The sequence below is a fragment of the Danio aesculapii genome, chromosome 21 (assembly GCF_903798145.1).
Source record: "Danio aesculapii chromosome 21, fDanAes4.1, whole genome shotgun sequence".
Taxonomy (NCBI): Eukaryota; Metazoa; Chordata; class Actinopteri; order Cypriniformes; family Danionidae; genus Danio; species Danio aesculapii.
This window is the reverse complement of record NC_079455.1, coordinates 19,216,487-19,229,137: the sequence shown is the minus strand read 5'-3', so window position 1 is coordinate 19,229,137 and position 12,651 is coordinate 19,216,487. Positions and strand designations below refer to the sequence as shown.

Here is a 12,651-nt window from a genome sequence, read left to right as displayed (position 1 = left end):
CACTAGATATACTAGAAACGTCCTGGCAGGTGTGTTGAAGCAAGTTGGAGCTAAACTATGCAGGACACAGGCCCTTAAGGATCAAGTTTGGACACCCCTGGATTGCGCAATGTTTTAAATCCATTACTAAACATTACCAAAGACATCTTGTTTTTAAGTTTTATATTGTTTATAAGGTCAATTTAAAGAATACTCCACTTAAAAGGGCTCATTTTACAAGTCAAAAGAGTTAAACAGTTGAGGCTTAGCATTTTTGAATCTTGATCTTCAGGGCCCAGTTTTTCACAAGTAACCCAGTGAAATTTTTGATCACAGATTGGATCAAATCTTGGAAATGGATTTTTCCAAAAGTAACAGGGATTTTGAATTAGGATCAGACCATGTAATCCAATCTTACATTTGATTTAGTTTTTGGAACCCAAAACTGCCCATTGGGTTATTTACAACTTTAAACTCAGATTGGGATCTATCCCATCAAAAGGGTGGATTGGGATCGTTGTGATTTTTTTCAACCAAATAAAATAAAAAGTTTTTTTATGTGAATGATCATAAACTTAATGGTTACTGATGATAGATAAATTCCTTCATATTTGAAGCTTTCACTGTAAAACCCAACAGTCAACTTTATCAAATGAAATGAGTGTCGTTAACTCGAAAAACACTTTAATTCTGCTCATTTGAAGAGTTTTAAACTCCGTATTGAAGGTAACAAGTTAATTAAATACCTCATTACTTCAACCTAAATGGAGTAAGTTCACAGTACTCGCATAGATTAGTTTAACTCAAATGGTTTGTCGTACTCTTCATTTATTGGGTTTTACTGTGCTCAAGTTGCTTCATTTACTCAAATGGATTAAGTTCACAGCACTCATTAGGATTAGTTTGAGCTTAAATTAGTTGCAATCGGTTTGAGTTACCTTGACTTTTTGGGTTTTACAGTGTACATGAAGCATGCCACATCTAATAAGATATAAACAACAAAACAGTATTATAAACGTAATATGTTTGTTGATTGCAGCATTTCTGTTTCGTACCATTAAAAAACAAACAAGGACTGTTTGTTGCCACCGGTCTATTGCCTACCCTGTTGTTCTTTGCTAAGCTAGTAGGCTACACTGTTGGTTCCATTTAAGCACAGGTGTCAAACTCAGTTCCTGGAGGGCCGCAGCTCTGCAGTTTAGCTGTAACCCTAATTAAACACACCTAATCAAACTAATTAAGTTCTTCAAGCTCGTTTGAAACTTACAGGTAAATGTGCTGAAGCAGAGTTGGAACTAAACTGTACAGAATTTGACACCTGTGCATTTATGGCTCTGGTAAACAGGATTTGGTAATCCTGAAATTTGGTATTGGGATCACAGTGATCCAATCCAGTATTCATTTAAAAGACTGCCATAAATGTAAGACAGATCAGTTAATCCTGGATAGCAAAACATGGGATTTCCAAATCTGCACCAATTTGACCCACATACATTTTTTTTGATAAACTAAAAGAACTAAGAGTTTTGATAATTTTCCTATTTAAAACTTGACTCTTTAGTAGAACAAAACATTGCTATTTTCTAGGCTGATTTCAGAGTACTTCTGATATACCCATCAAGAAATGTTACAGCAATCTCATGACTGCAGCAGGTGTAATATTACACCTAAAAACAATTCTCAGCTAGGCAACAGTGCTTTGTATTAGAAATGATACAAAGTTATATTCCACTGAGCTCAAACTAGGAAGCCTTTACTATTTTTTTGTGAACAAATTTCTTTCCTTGAGCTTGTTCGACTTGGTGTTTCCACAACAGCAGATCCAGCCACATTTTCCAGCCATATTGTTAATCACTCCACACACTCACAACCCTTTCAATCAACACCTTTCAGGATCTTTTATTCCAAAAATAATTAAAAAAATGAAACACAAAGGTCTTTTTTGTTTTAGAGCCACAAGAACATTTATCAATGTTAACATCCATGCAGCAGTTTAATCAATGTGAAAGCAGCAAATGATGGAAGTGTAGACTACACAACGTAAATCAGACCATGAGGGTTGAGCTACACATGCACAGTTAAAACTAATTCACTTTATTTTTATTTTTTTATTTTATTAAGGCAATTTTGAGATTGGGGAGCATAAAATACAGATGCATGTGATCCTTTGGGTAATACAGTGACAAGTTCACAGAAACCTTTTAAAAGCTTATAAGCACTGTGGCACATTCTGAAGATCGTCAGTTTAAAACCTTCAAACATCATCATTATAATCATAAGAGAAGAAAGATCGTGTGTTTGCACTACTAGTGTATGCACATATACATATATACACACACAGCTTAACACAGAACTGCGTATGATGACACAAAACTCCCCCGAAAATTTAAGAATTTCTCCAAATCTGAAGAATGGATGTGAATGATGTTTGAACAATACACAAAATGAGCAGTGATATTACATGTGAACACCTTATAAAGACCTTCTAGTGCTATAACATTTTTGGGCCGGGTTACATTTGTACGAAAAGTTAAATTGATAGTGAGGTAAATGTATTCGGTATGCAGTAGGAAAACAAAACAAAACGAATAGGGAACCGTCAACTACAGGAAGGAGTCGCACCACTCTCGCAGACAGCTGTAACAGTCGCCCTGCTGTTTGGTGTTTGCTCCACATGTATCCTTCAACCATTCCCGAAACAACTCCTCATCTTTCCTCAGTACCAGGAACTGGCCTAAAACAACATACGCCTGTGGGGACGAAATGTGAAACACTTAAATAACACTATCTTTCAGCTCTATGACAGAAGTACGGTGGCTGAGAGAGTTCAAACTCCCCACAAGTTAAGAAAACCCATGCATGTTTAAAAACAAATTGAGAAAACATCATAATCAGTTTGACATGTGCACTCAAATTCTCACAACACATGCAAATAGAGAAATGGACTGCAAAGACTACAATGCAAAAAAAAAAAAAAAACTCTTTCCTGTTTAGTCAGTGATATAGTCGGTAAGGATGGGTATCGTTAAGGTTTTAATGGTATTACTACATTTATCGATACCACTTATCAGTTCAGTACTGTAATGATTCTCTTATCTGTACTTTTTGTAGTGTTTTTTTTTATGAAAGAAAAAACTAATTGAACAAAATTAACAACACTATTTTATCATTACATTTTTAATGTAAAATAAAATGAAACCAATAATTTTAAAACGAATAAAAACATTTTGTTCTGTAAAAGAATGTAGAGAGAAAACTTTTTCTGGAGAAATTTTATTTTTTGCCTTTTCTGGCAGAAGTCAGGATCTTTCTTGGTTTATTGGGCTCCCTGTAGTTGAAAATAGCTGAAAATGCATTTAAATGAGATAACGTTTGATTTTTCATTAACACATTCACATAAAGGAGATAACTGTGTTAACACAATTTTGAAGCATCTTACAATGTAATTAAAAAAAAAAAAAAAAAAAAAAAATTTTTTTGAACTTTTGTCAGTTGATGATGACATTACGCCAGATTGCAGAAGAACGCATATTCAGAAACAGCCAAAATGTGTTTTCTTAACTTGCAGCATGTTTGAGCTGTCAGAAAGCGTACACATGAAACATTCTGGAAGATTTTACCTTGTCAAAGCCCTTCTCTTCCAATCGATTTCCAAGAACTTCACCGATTCCTGCTAGAGCCATCACTGACTTCTCGCCCATGGGCTCTGCCACAAAGTCCTTGTGTTTCTGTGATGTCGACGACATTGTTGATTCAGATTAGAGATGGCTGAGGGATTCAAGATGACTTTCTCAAAGACTTAAAAAAAAGAAAAGAGAGAAAAAAAGAATTATTAGTTGGATATGAATTTAAAAAAAACCTAAAATAATACATATAAATAAAAAAATCTATTAAGTCCTTTTTGTTGAAGTACAAACGTTCAATGTGAACATTACCTCAACTGTAAATTATACAGATTGCAAACTTTATTAGAAAGGCTGTTTGTAACCTCAACCTTCGGTACTGAGCTGTTTATATGCTTAATTTGTAAAATGAATGCACATTTTGTTTAAGCACATCATATACTGCGTGTTGCACAATATGAAAGTTAGTGTGGTTTTTTTCTTTTTTTAAATCCCTTTTATAGTTGTATATATATTTTTTTTTTCTATTTTGTACTGTTATTTCCTTTTACCTTTGATAGTTAACCGTCACAAAAATCTGATAAATAAATCTTAAAAAAGGAAATCTGCAATTTATAAATCCTTTCAATTATATTAATTTCAAGCAAAAAAAAAAGTGAAAATGTTTCTTTTTTTCTTGAAAACCATTTAGAGATTTTGTGGTAATATAGGTAATAAGATTGTAACGTTAGTTTGGGAGACTCTGTCAGTAAATGGACACGTTTTCTTTCAGACTGATTCAATCAACTGGACCTTTTGATTATTGACATAACCATTGGTGGAAATGGGCATTCTCGTTGATTTATTTGGTGTTGTTTTGTATTTTTCTTCAAATATTGTGAAGCTCAAAACACCTAAGTTATAAATGAGAGAGTTCGGCCTGTGTTTTACCACAGGTTTACAGCCCTGTGCAAGAGGACCGTGTTTTGTAACGCTGCCAGTTACTCGAGAATGAAAGTGAAGGTAAGTTTCTGGACTAATGTGGAAATGAAAGTGAAATGTGTGATGTTCACAAACCACAAAATCGCCAAAGACGCCTGACTAATAAGCTCTTTTAAAAAATAGGCAATTTGAGCCCGAAAGTGAAGTTTGCCTCATTTCCACGAGTTTTCTGAGGTCCCGCCACATTTATTCGCGTTCAGCGCCACACAACGACACATTCCTCATTCATTTAACAATGACAAACAACCTAAATGTCAACAATATCAACACTACTCCTATACACACACAATGATGTACCATGGCACCTACCATACCTAGACAGTATCATGGAGAAATTTCAATCCTCATCCACAGACGCCGCGCTGTTCACAGTCTGAATGCGCCCAAAATAACTCACACAGAGCGGCGTTTCCTGATCCCGCCTTTAGAAAGAACACCGTCACTTCCGCCACAATCATGGCGCTCTTCGGAGAGCCGGCTGGCCCCTGCTGGATTCAGCTGCTTGGCGGAAATCATATGTATCATAACCATACAGAGTAATAACAGAATAAAAGAATATTATTACAGATTTTTTTTTAACACTCTCTAAACTCTGAGGGCAAATGTCAAAACAGTTTGCTGTAACTTAAGACCTTTCTTGCATGTATTGCAAAATGTTACCTAGAACATTTAATTAATGCGTATGTATTGTATGTTCATAAAGACTCTCATTATATAGATGCTCAAATACAGCGGTAAATTATGCCACATACACATTATTTTTCTTGACTCTTTTTTTCTAATAAAAATGATGCATTTATAATAGGGGCCTATATATACAGTGTGTAGCCATTATATCTTTTATCTGAAGTATTGGCCTTAGACAGTTTTATACATTATTACGTGATAATTCAAAACGAGGTTCTTCCATGGTTTTATATGCCTCATGGCAAACCCCAGCGGATTCAGTATAAGCATTGCAATTAAACATGTTAGACATGGACAAACAAAATCAATCCCAAATAGGTTGCTTATGAGGGTCACAAGTAGGTGTCTGGATTTCCCACATGGGCAAACCCAAGTTGGGCCCCACATGGGCTTACCCAAATGGACCCCACCACATGGGCTTTACCAGGTGGGCCCTACATGGGCAAACCCAGGTCCAACATGGGCAAATAAAATAAAAAAATGAAAATACATTATATATTCACCTTATTCTCCACGTACGAGTGGGCGCAGCCATTTGAATCATTTTGGCTCGAGATTTTCCGGTTTCATTCCTTCCATTCATTTTTAGATGCTAAAAACAGCTCGTTTTGCTGCTTGGTGTTGCAAACTGATATTTTCTTATTATATTATTCTACTTTATCTGTATTGTCATGCAAACACTTGTTTGTAAAGAAAGTAGTTTGACCGTTTTCTGCTGTTTATTATTCCTAGTAATTCTCCCGTATGGCGGCTGAATCGGAAGTTCTAAAACAATCGCAAAAACGCGCGCACTTCCGCATTGAAGAATAAGGTCAATACATTGTATATATTATATATAATATATATATATATATATATATATATATATATATATATATATAATATATATATAATATATATATATATTTATATATATATATATACATTTGATATATATATAGATGTATAACGTTTATTTTTTTATATAAAACTCTGTAGAAAATAAGATAATAATAGTATAAGCAAAATACATTTTTGCTAATAATAAATGTTTTAAAATAAGCATTTTCTCTAGACAGTTTGAGAAAAATGTCAGGCGTTGGTCTCTTCGAAAAAATTTTTTGAAGGAGGTCGGGCCCTGAAGTGAAAAAGGTTGAGAAGCATCCTTCATACTGACTGGGCAGGGAATCCTCTACTGCCGACCTTGACTGGGAAGAGCCATGCCTGCCAACCTTTTACCCTGCAGTCATGCAAGAGGTCCTGGTATTTGGCACTCTTCCTCTCAAACGTTTGCTCACAACCCTCTTCGCATGGGATTGTAAGTTCGATAAGAATGATTTTCTTTGGCTTTCAGACCACAGTACTGCGTCTGGCCTCAGGGTTGTCTGGACAGCCGGGGGGAATTGCAGTCTTTCTCTCAGGTCTACCTTCATTTCTCATGATTGGGCGTTTTGCAGCAAATTGATTCTTGTTGTTGCTGTGGTTGGTGGCTTTTGACCCGCTCTTACAAACTTGATTGATGGTGTTGCTCTCCCGTGTGATTGGTGTTTCTTGCGTCTCTCTTGTTCGAGTGTCATGAGCACCTTGTCATGGCGCCACCTGTATCTACCTTGGACAAGTGCTACAGTATTTTACACCCTGACAGGATGTGTGCCATGAAACAGCTCTCCCCACAAAGCTTCTCTCAAGCCCCACTTGTGCAAGTTTGTCAGAGTTGGGAGTGTGTCATACACTGAACTTAACATGAGTGAGATGCGGAAAGGTTCCAATCTCCACAGATCTCCCCATGTGATCTTCCTTTTGGGTAGGTCCCACTTGGTCCATGCTCCCTGGGATGCTAGCTCTACTGCCCTTGCCCTTCGCCCTTCCTCCTCCAGATTCCGTACCTCCTTCTGGAGCTCTTCTATCCTTGGATCCCGCCGTCCTCCATTGCTAAATATGGGAAGATCCAAGACCCTGTCTTCCTGTGCATGGAGTTCCCATGATTTCACGTAGCTTCTAACATACTTTTCAGCTCGTGCAAGAGATGAGTCAGCTGCCCACTGCTTCCTGATCTTGTAAGGAGACCTGCCTGCCTGGCTTGTTCATCCTGGAAGTCTCTGTATGTCATTATGACCCTGCACTTTGCTACCTTAAATTCCTCCATCACGGATGACAGAGGAAGTTGGAGCTGCCCCGATCTAATATAAAGCCCTACTGAAGTGAAGCTTAGAGGGATTCCCAGCCACCTCCGGAGGTGCTTGTTGATCTTTCTCTCCACTCCTTCTATGCTTGTCATGGGAACTTCATACACCGTTAAAAGCCACGTGTGTTGGCAGCAATCCATGTTGGTAAAGCCATGCTTTAAACTTACCTGGGAGCCCTGATTTTTCGATCTTCCTCAACCATTCCTCTGTCTATTACATGTATCACATTGCAAGTGCAATATTGGCTCTATGCACAGCTAGAGTTTTAAAGCCAACGAAAACTTGACTATTTTCAATTTCACAAGGTTGTTTTTACAGCATTGATTATTAATTTAATTAGACTTCAGCATTCATTTGGTTGATCAAGTGTAAAATGAGATAAAAGGCTGTTGTAACCACTAGCACTAGGTTAGCGCAGAAACTCCATTGAAAATACTGGGGTCAAATAGCCTGTCATATTTTAAAGACGTGGCGGGCGGAAATGGAATGTAATGGAGTGCTTCTTGTCTGATCTGAGACCCACTTCATATCGTAAATCTATCAGGCAGTGAAGATTGCTGATTTTTAAAGAAATCAGATCTTAAACGTGACAATTTTGTAATGGAAAGACGGTTCACCAAAATCCCTCGGGCTGCCTGGCTGAAAAGTCAGCGTGCATATAATATAGCCCATTGCTTGTCCAATTCCTATATTGTATATATTCATATTTCTTATGTTACTACAAATAAAAAAAATACTACAAAACAGCGGCCATGAAAAAAACATTCTTGGTGGACATCCTGTCACTCTTGTTGGCCTTGCCAGAGATTACACTTCTTCCAATTTCTCTTTCACAAGCATGTTGCTGCAGTTCAGGATTGTGGAAGCGCTGTGGACAATCTACATGTCTACTCCCAAACTTGATTGGTTAAATAGATGATAACATTTGAATTGCGATCAGAGGTAATTTACCAATTTATCAGACAATACAATGTCAATATCAGACGATATCTTTTCACATCTTTCAAACATCAGCTTACAGAGATCTGCTCTCACTTTGGATGTCAATTTATATTAAATGATTATTGTATGAAATTATGTTTATTTCACAAATCATACAGAGTTCAAAACAATCAATTTTTCAAGATGCTGAAATCATTAAATTACAATTTGAAATATTTTTGCTTACCACAAAACTTTAAGCAACTTTTTGAGTAAATAACATGAAAAAAGCATTTTCATTGATTCATTCATTCATTGATTCATTCATTTTCCTTCGGCTTAGTCCCTTTATGCATCAGTGGTTGCCACAGCAGAATGAACCGCCAACTATTCCAGCATATGTTTTATGAGGCCGATGCCCTTTCAGCCACAAACCAGTACTGAGAAACACCCATACACTCTCCAATCCACACACATACACTACGGCCAATTTAATATATCCAATTTATCTATACCACATGTTTTTGGACTCTGGAGAAAATCGGAGCACCCGGAGGAAACCCATGCAAACATGGGGAGAACATGCAAACTCCATGTGGATTGAAAATCTAATAATGATCATGGAGGGCATTTACTTAGAATCATGAAGTCGTGACTAACTACTCTTTTGAACTGATGGTGTGACACTGAATGCCCAGCCGGGACTCGAACTAGTGACCTTCTTGCTGTGAAGCGACAGTGCTAACCACTGAGCCACCGTGTCATCCCCGTTTACAGATGTTTATTTTACAAATCTTACAGTTCAAGACAATCCATTTTTCAAGTTGCTGAAATCATTATTTTACAATGTTAAATATTTACCACAAAACTTCAAGCAAATAAGTAAATAACGTAAATAATATATATATTTTATTTATTTATATCCTGTTTCTCTTTTTATTGAATAATTCTGTTTAGTTGGATTAAAGCAGGGGTGCACAAACATTTTCTAATAAAGGGCCAAAATCCAAGCTGTGGGCCGAAAGTAAATATAACAAAAAGTATTACATTAAAGTTGCCATGGGTAATTTCCTCATTTATTTAGTTTAATATTAATAAAAATGAATAAATAAATAAATTACTTTAACCATAGTCACTAACGCACTCAATTTTTTTGAAAATGTATATTAATTTAACAAACCTATTAAAATAAAACCGTAAAAAAAATCAATTTTTAATGCCAAATAGACTAGTCATGCTAAACCTGCCTTTGCCTTGATTTGCGTGCTGATGTCTTCTGATTTGTCCCCTATTTGTTAAGTGACAGTATGTACATTTAAAAAAAAATGATCTGATTCATTACCACATTTAATTTAATTTAATTTAATTTAATGTAGCTCAACAATAAAACAAACAAACAAAAAGTTAATTAATGAAAATCTCTGTTAAAGGCATTCCCCAACCCTTCCCAATCATTCTCTCTCTGGCGGGCCAAATCAAAGCATACAAAGGGTCACTTGGATACAAAGAGCCCTAGTTTGGATATCACTGGTTTAAAGGATAGTTAACCACTCCAAAAATGCCATTTTAGTATAAAAACTGTATCTAAATAACTATTATGAAACTATGTAGAGATGTATGCAAAATAGTAGTTGATTTACGTTACTAATCTATTGCATTAATGATCTATTGAGTTTTTTCTCTTCGCTTTCATCAATTACTGAAGTTTGTTCCTCGCCACTGTCGTCACTGGCTTGCTTGGTTTGGGACTTGTAGAGCTGCGCATCAAAAGACTTGCTTATCAGTGTTTGGACTACCAGCAGTGAAATTTAAACCACACTGAACTGAACCAAACTGAACTTCAACTCTGAAAACTGGACTTCAATTTACTTGAAATTATGTTAAGCTGCTTTGACACAGTCTACCCTGTAAAAGCGCTATATAAATAAGAATGCATTGAATCTAATTGATTACAACCTGCTGCACCATTTTAATGTGTTTAACATGTTTTCTTTGTTTTGTATGCCTATTTTGCTTAGTTCTCTAGGGTGACATTTTTGTTCAATGGAATTTTTTATTATTTGGAGATGTAATAAAAACAGTAATATTGTTTAAAACTATTTTCCATGTTAACGGGTCTTATATTTAAAAATTTAATTTATTCTTGTGAAGATAAAACAGAACCTTCAGCATAATTTCACCATGTCTTAAGTGTCACACGATCCTTTAGAAATCATTATGACTTGCTGCTCTTTTATGATCTTTTTTCTTTTATGGTGCTCAATTCTTAATGATGAATATTATTCAAAACATTTTCATCTGCTTCTTATTATCCTCCATAGTCTTATGGAAACCTTGATACATTTTTCAAGACTCTAACAGCACTTATCTGAAGTCAATTTTGATCAAATTTGTATTCTTGATTAATACAAATACTGTTTTCAACACTGATAATAAGCCTAACCCAACGTGCCTCCCAAGCAGCAAACCATCATATTTGAGATATTGTTACAGATTTTGGAGTGGACATCTAATAATGATCATGAAGGGCATTTATTTAGGATCATGAAGCCGTGACTAACTCTCTCTTCCAGGCTTCAGTCCAAGAACTGGTGGTGTGACACTGAATGGTCTGGAAAGGAATGAGGCTCTGAGACTGTCTATGGACTCAACATGCTGACACAAACTGAAAACGTGCCTTGCTATTTCAAAAAGGTTACAAGGTTACTAAAAGCGCTCACAGTGAGACAAACCAGCCACATTGAGTTCTGCTGAATGAAAAGATTCTGTTGTGTAAGGCTGATTAGTTTACGGTCCCTTTTATAATGCTTGATTAATTTCTGAAGATGATCAAGCACAGCACAAATAAGTGTGAATGCTCCTTTGTTCTTGAGTGTTCACCATTCTCACATTTTCTCTGATTTCATTAAGACGTGATGAGATCATGTATTCTTGATGAAGAAGTACAGCAGGGGAAAAGGGAAGACTGCTATTTGTTCCTGCTCGTAAACCAGTCTGCACTAGCCTGAACCACGTGCTTCACCACGGACACAATGTGCTCTGATGTGTACATGATGTCTGAGGCTGAAGGAGGAGCTTCATGCTTTAACTTATGTCTTGACATAAACATACAGTTTATGTATACTATTCCACATATGATGTGTAACTAAAATATATGTAAATCACATTCAGAAATGTGCTTGTTTGACAAAGTTCAAATGTTTAGCATTCTTCTATATTTATGAAAAAATCTGAATGTTCTTCTCACGTGGAGGTTCAAGCCATGCTATATCATATTTCCTGACAAAGAAAGCACGTGGATGTACAGTCTGCTGTATGTTTTGGTTGTTTTTTTTTCTGAGGCAAATACCTGTATTGCATTAAATGGACAGCAAATAATGTGTACTTTGTTGTGTCAGTTACAAGCAAATAGGCACAATAGGAGTTAGTTAAAAAAATGGGTCTAAATTTTGTTTAAGAATTGAGTTACACATTTCATAACTTGTTTTTTATATCTGTCTTTGTATTTCATCTGTTTTACAGAGATTACTGTAAATTCACACAATAGAGCCAGAAACCACATGTAATAAGGCTTAGCTGCTTACCACAGCATATAATTAGGGCAAAGGTTGACCAAATGTTTTGTCAAATAATTCCAATTTACTTGGATGAAATTATTAATTTTGCCAATTTCTAAAAATGTATATGCATTAACAATACAACCTTACAAATCCTTATAAATACAGCTGGTTATAGACAAATATGGGTGAGTGGTAGGTTTTAAAAACATCTCAGAGCACTGAGGAACTCAATGAACTGTACATTGAGATTCCTGTTTAAAGTAAACATGTGTTTTGCTGTTTCTAAAATCTTTCTGGGAAAGAAATCCAACACCCCCAAGCCCCCAAACTTGTTTGTGGAGGTCTTGTACAGTCACAAAAACAACAGGGAGGAGAAAGAATTAGACAGAAACGACAGCCTCTTTTAAGGTGGTTCTCTAAACTGACACACAAAAACATTGCATGCATTGAATAAAGGTCAAAGTTTCCCTTAATAATGAATAAGCTGAACATTGTTGAATTAATTCATATTTAAATTACACCCCATTTTGAGGCTAAAAATATATTAACATAAAACATGACAAGAATAACACACAACTGATTCAGTTTCGTGGGCGAGTTGTTCTTTTGAGTCAGTTTAGTATGAATATATGATTTGACTGACTGACTGAAATATATATATCAGAATATATATCAAAGAAATGTAATGTAAAAAATAAGTCTGCGACGAAAGTGATTTGTTCAAAAGAGTTGATT

The 12,651-nt window shown here is 35.8% G+C and overlaps 1 protein-coding gene across 2 annotated transcripts; it reads right to left on the bottom strand.

Moving 5' to 3' along the window:
• Positions 1 to 1,852: 1,852 nt before the first annotated feature.
• Positions 1,853 to 4,997, bottom strand: banf1 (BAF nuclear assembly factor 1). Of its 2 annotated transcripts, none has more exons than XM_056446158.1 (3): positions 4,898 to 4,997; positions 3,600 to 3,777; positions 1,853 to 2,729 (listed from the first exon to the last, which is right to left on the bottom strand). In XM_056446158.1, exons 2-3 carry the CDS (start codon positions 3,723 to 3,725, stop codon positions 2,583 to 2,585), a joined length of 273 nt encoding a protein of 90 aa, XP_056302133.1. In that variant the 5' UTR covers positions 3,726 to 3,777; positions 4,898 to 4,997; the 3' UTR covers positions 1,853 to 2,582. The 2 variants fall into 2 exon arrangements, with proteins under 2 accessions (XP_056302133.1, XP_056302134.1); XM_056446159.1 differs by having other exon boundaries at positions 4,893 to 4,973.
• Between the last annotated feature and the right edge of the window lie 7,654 nt (positions 4,998 to 12,651).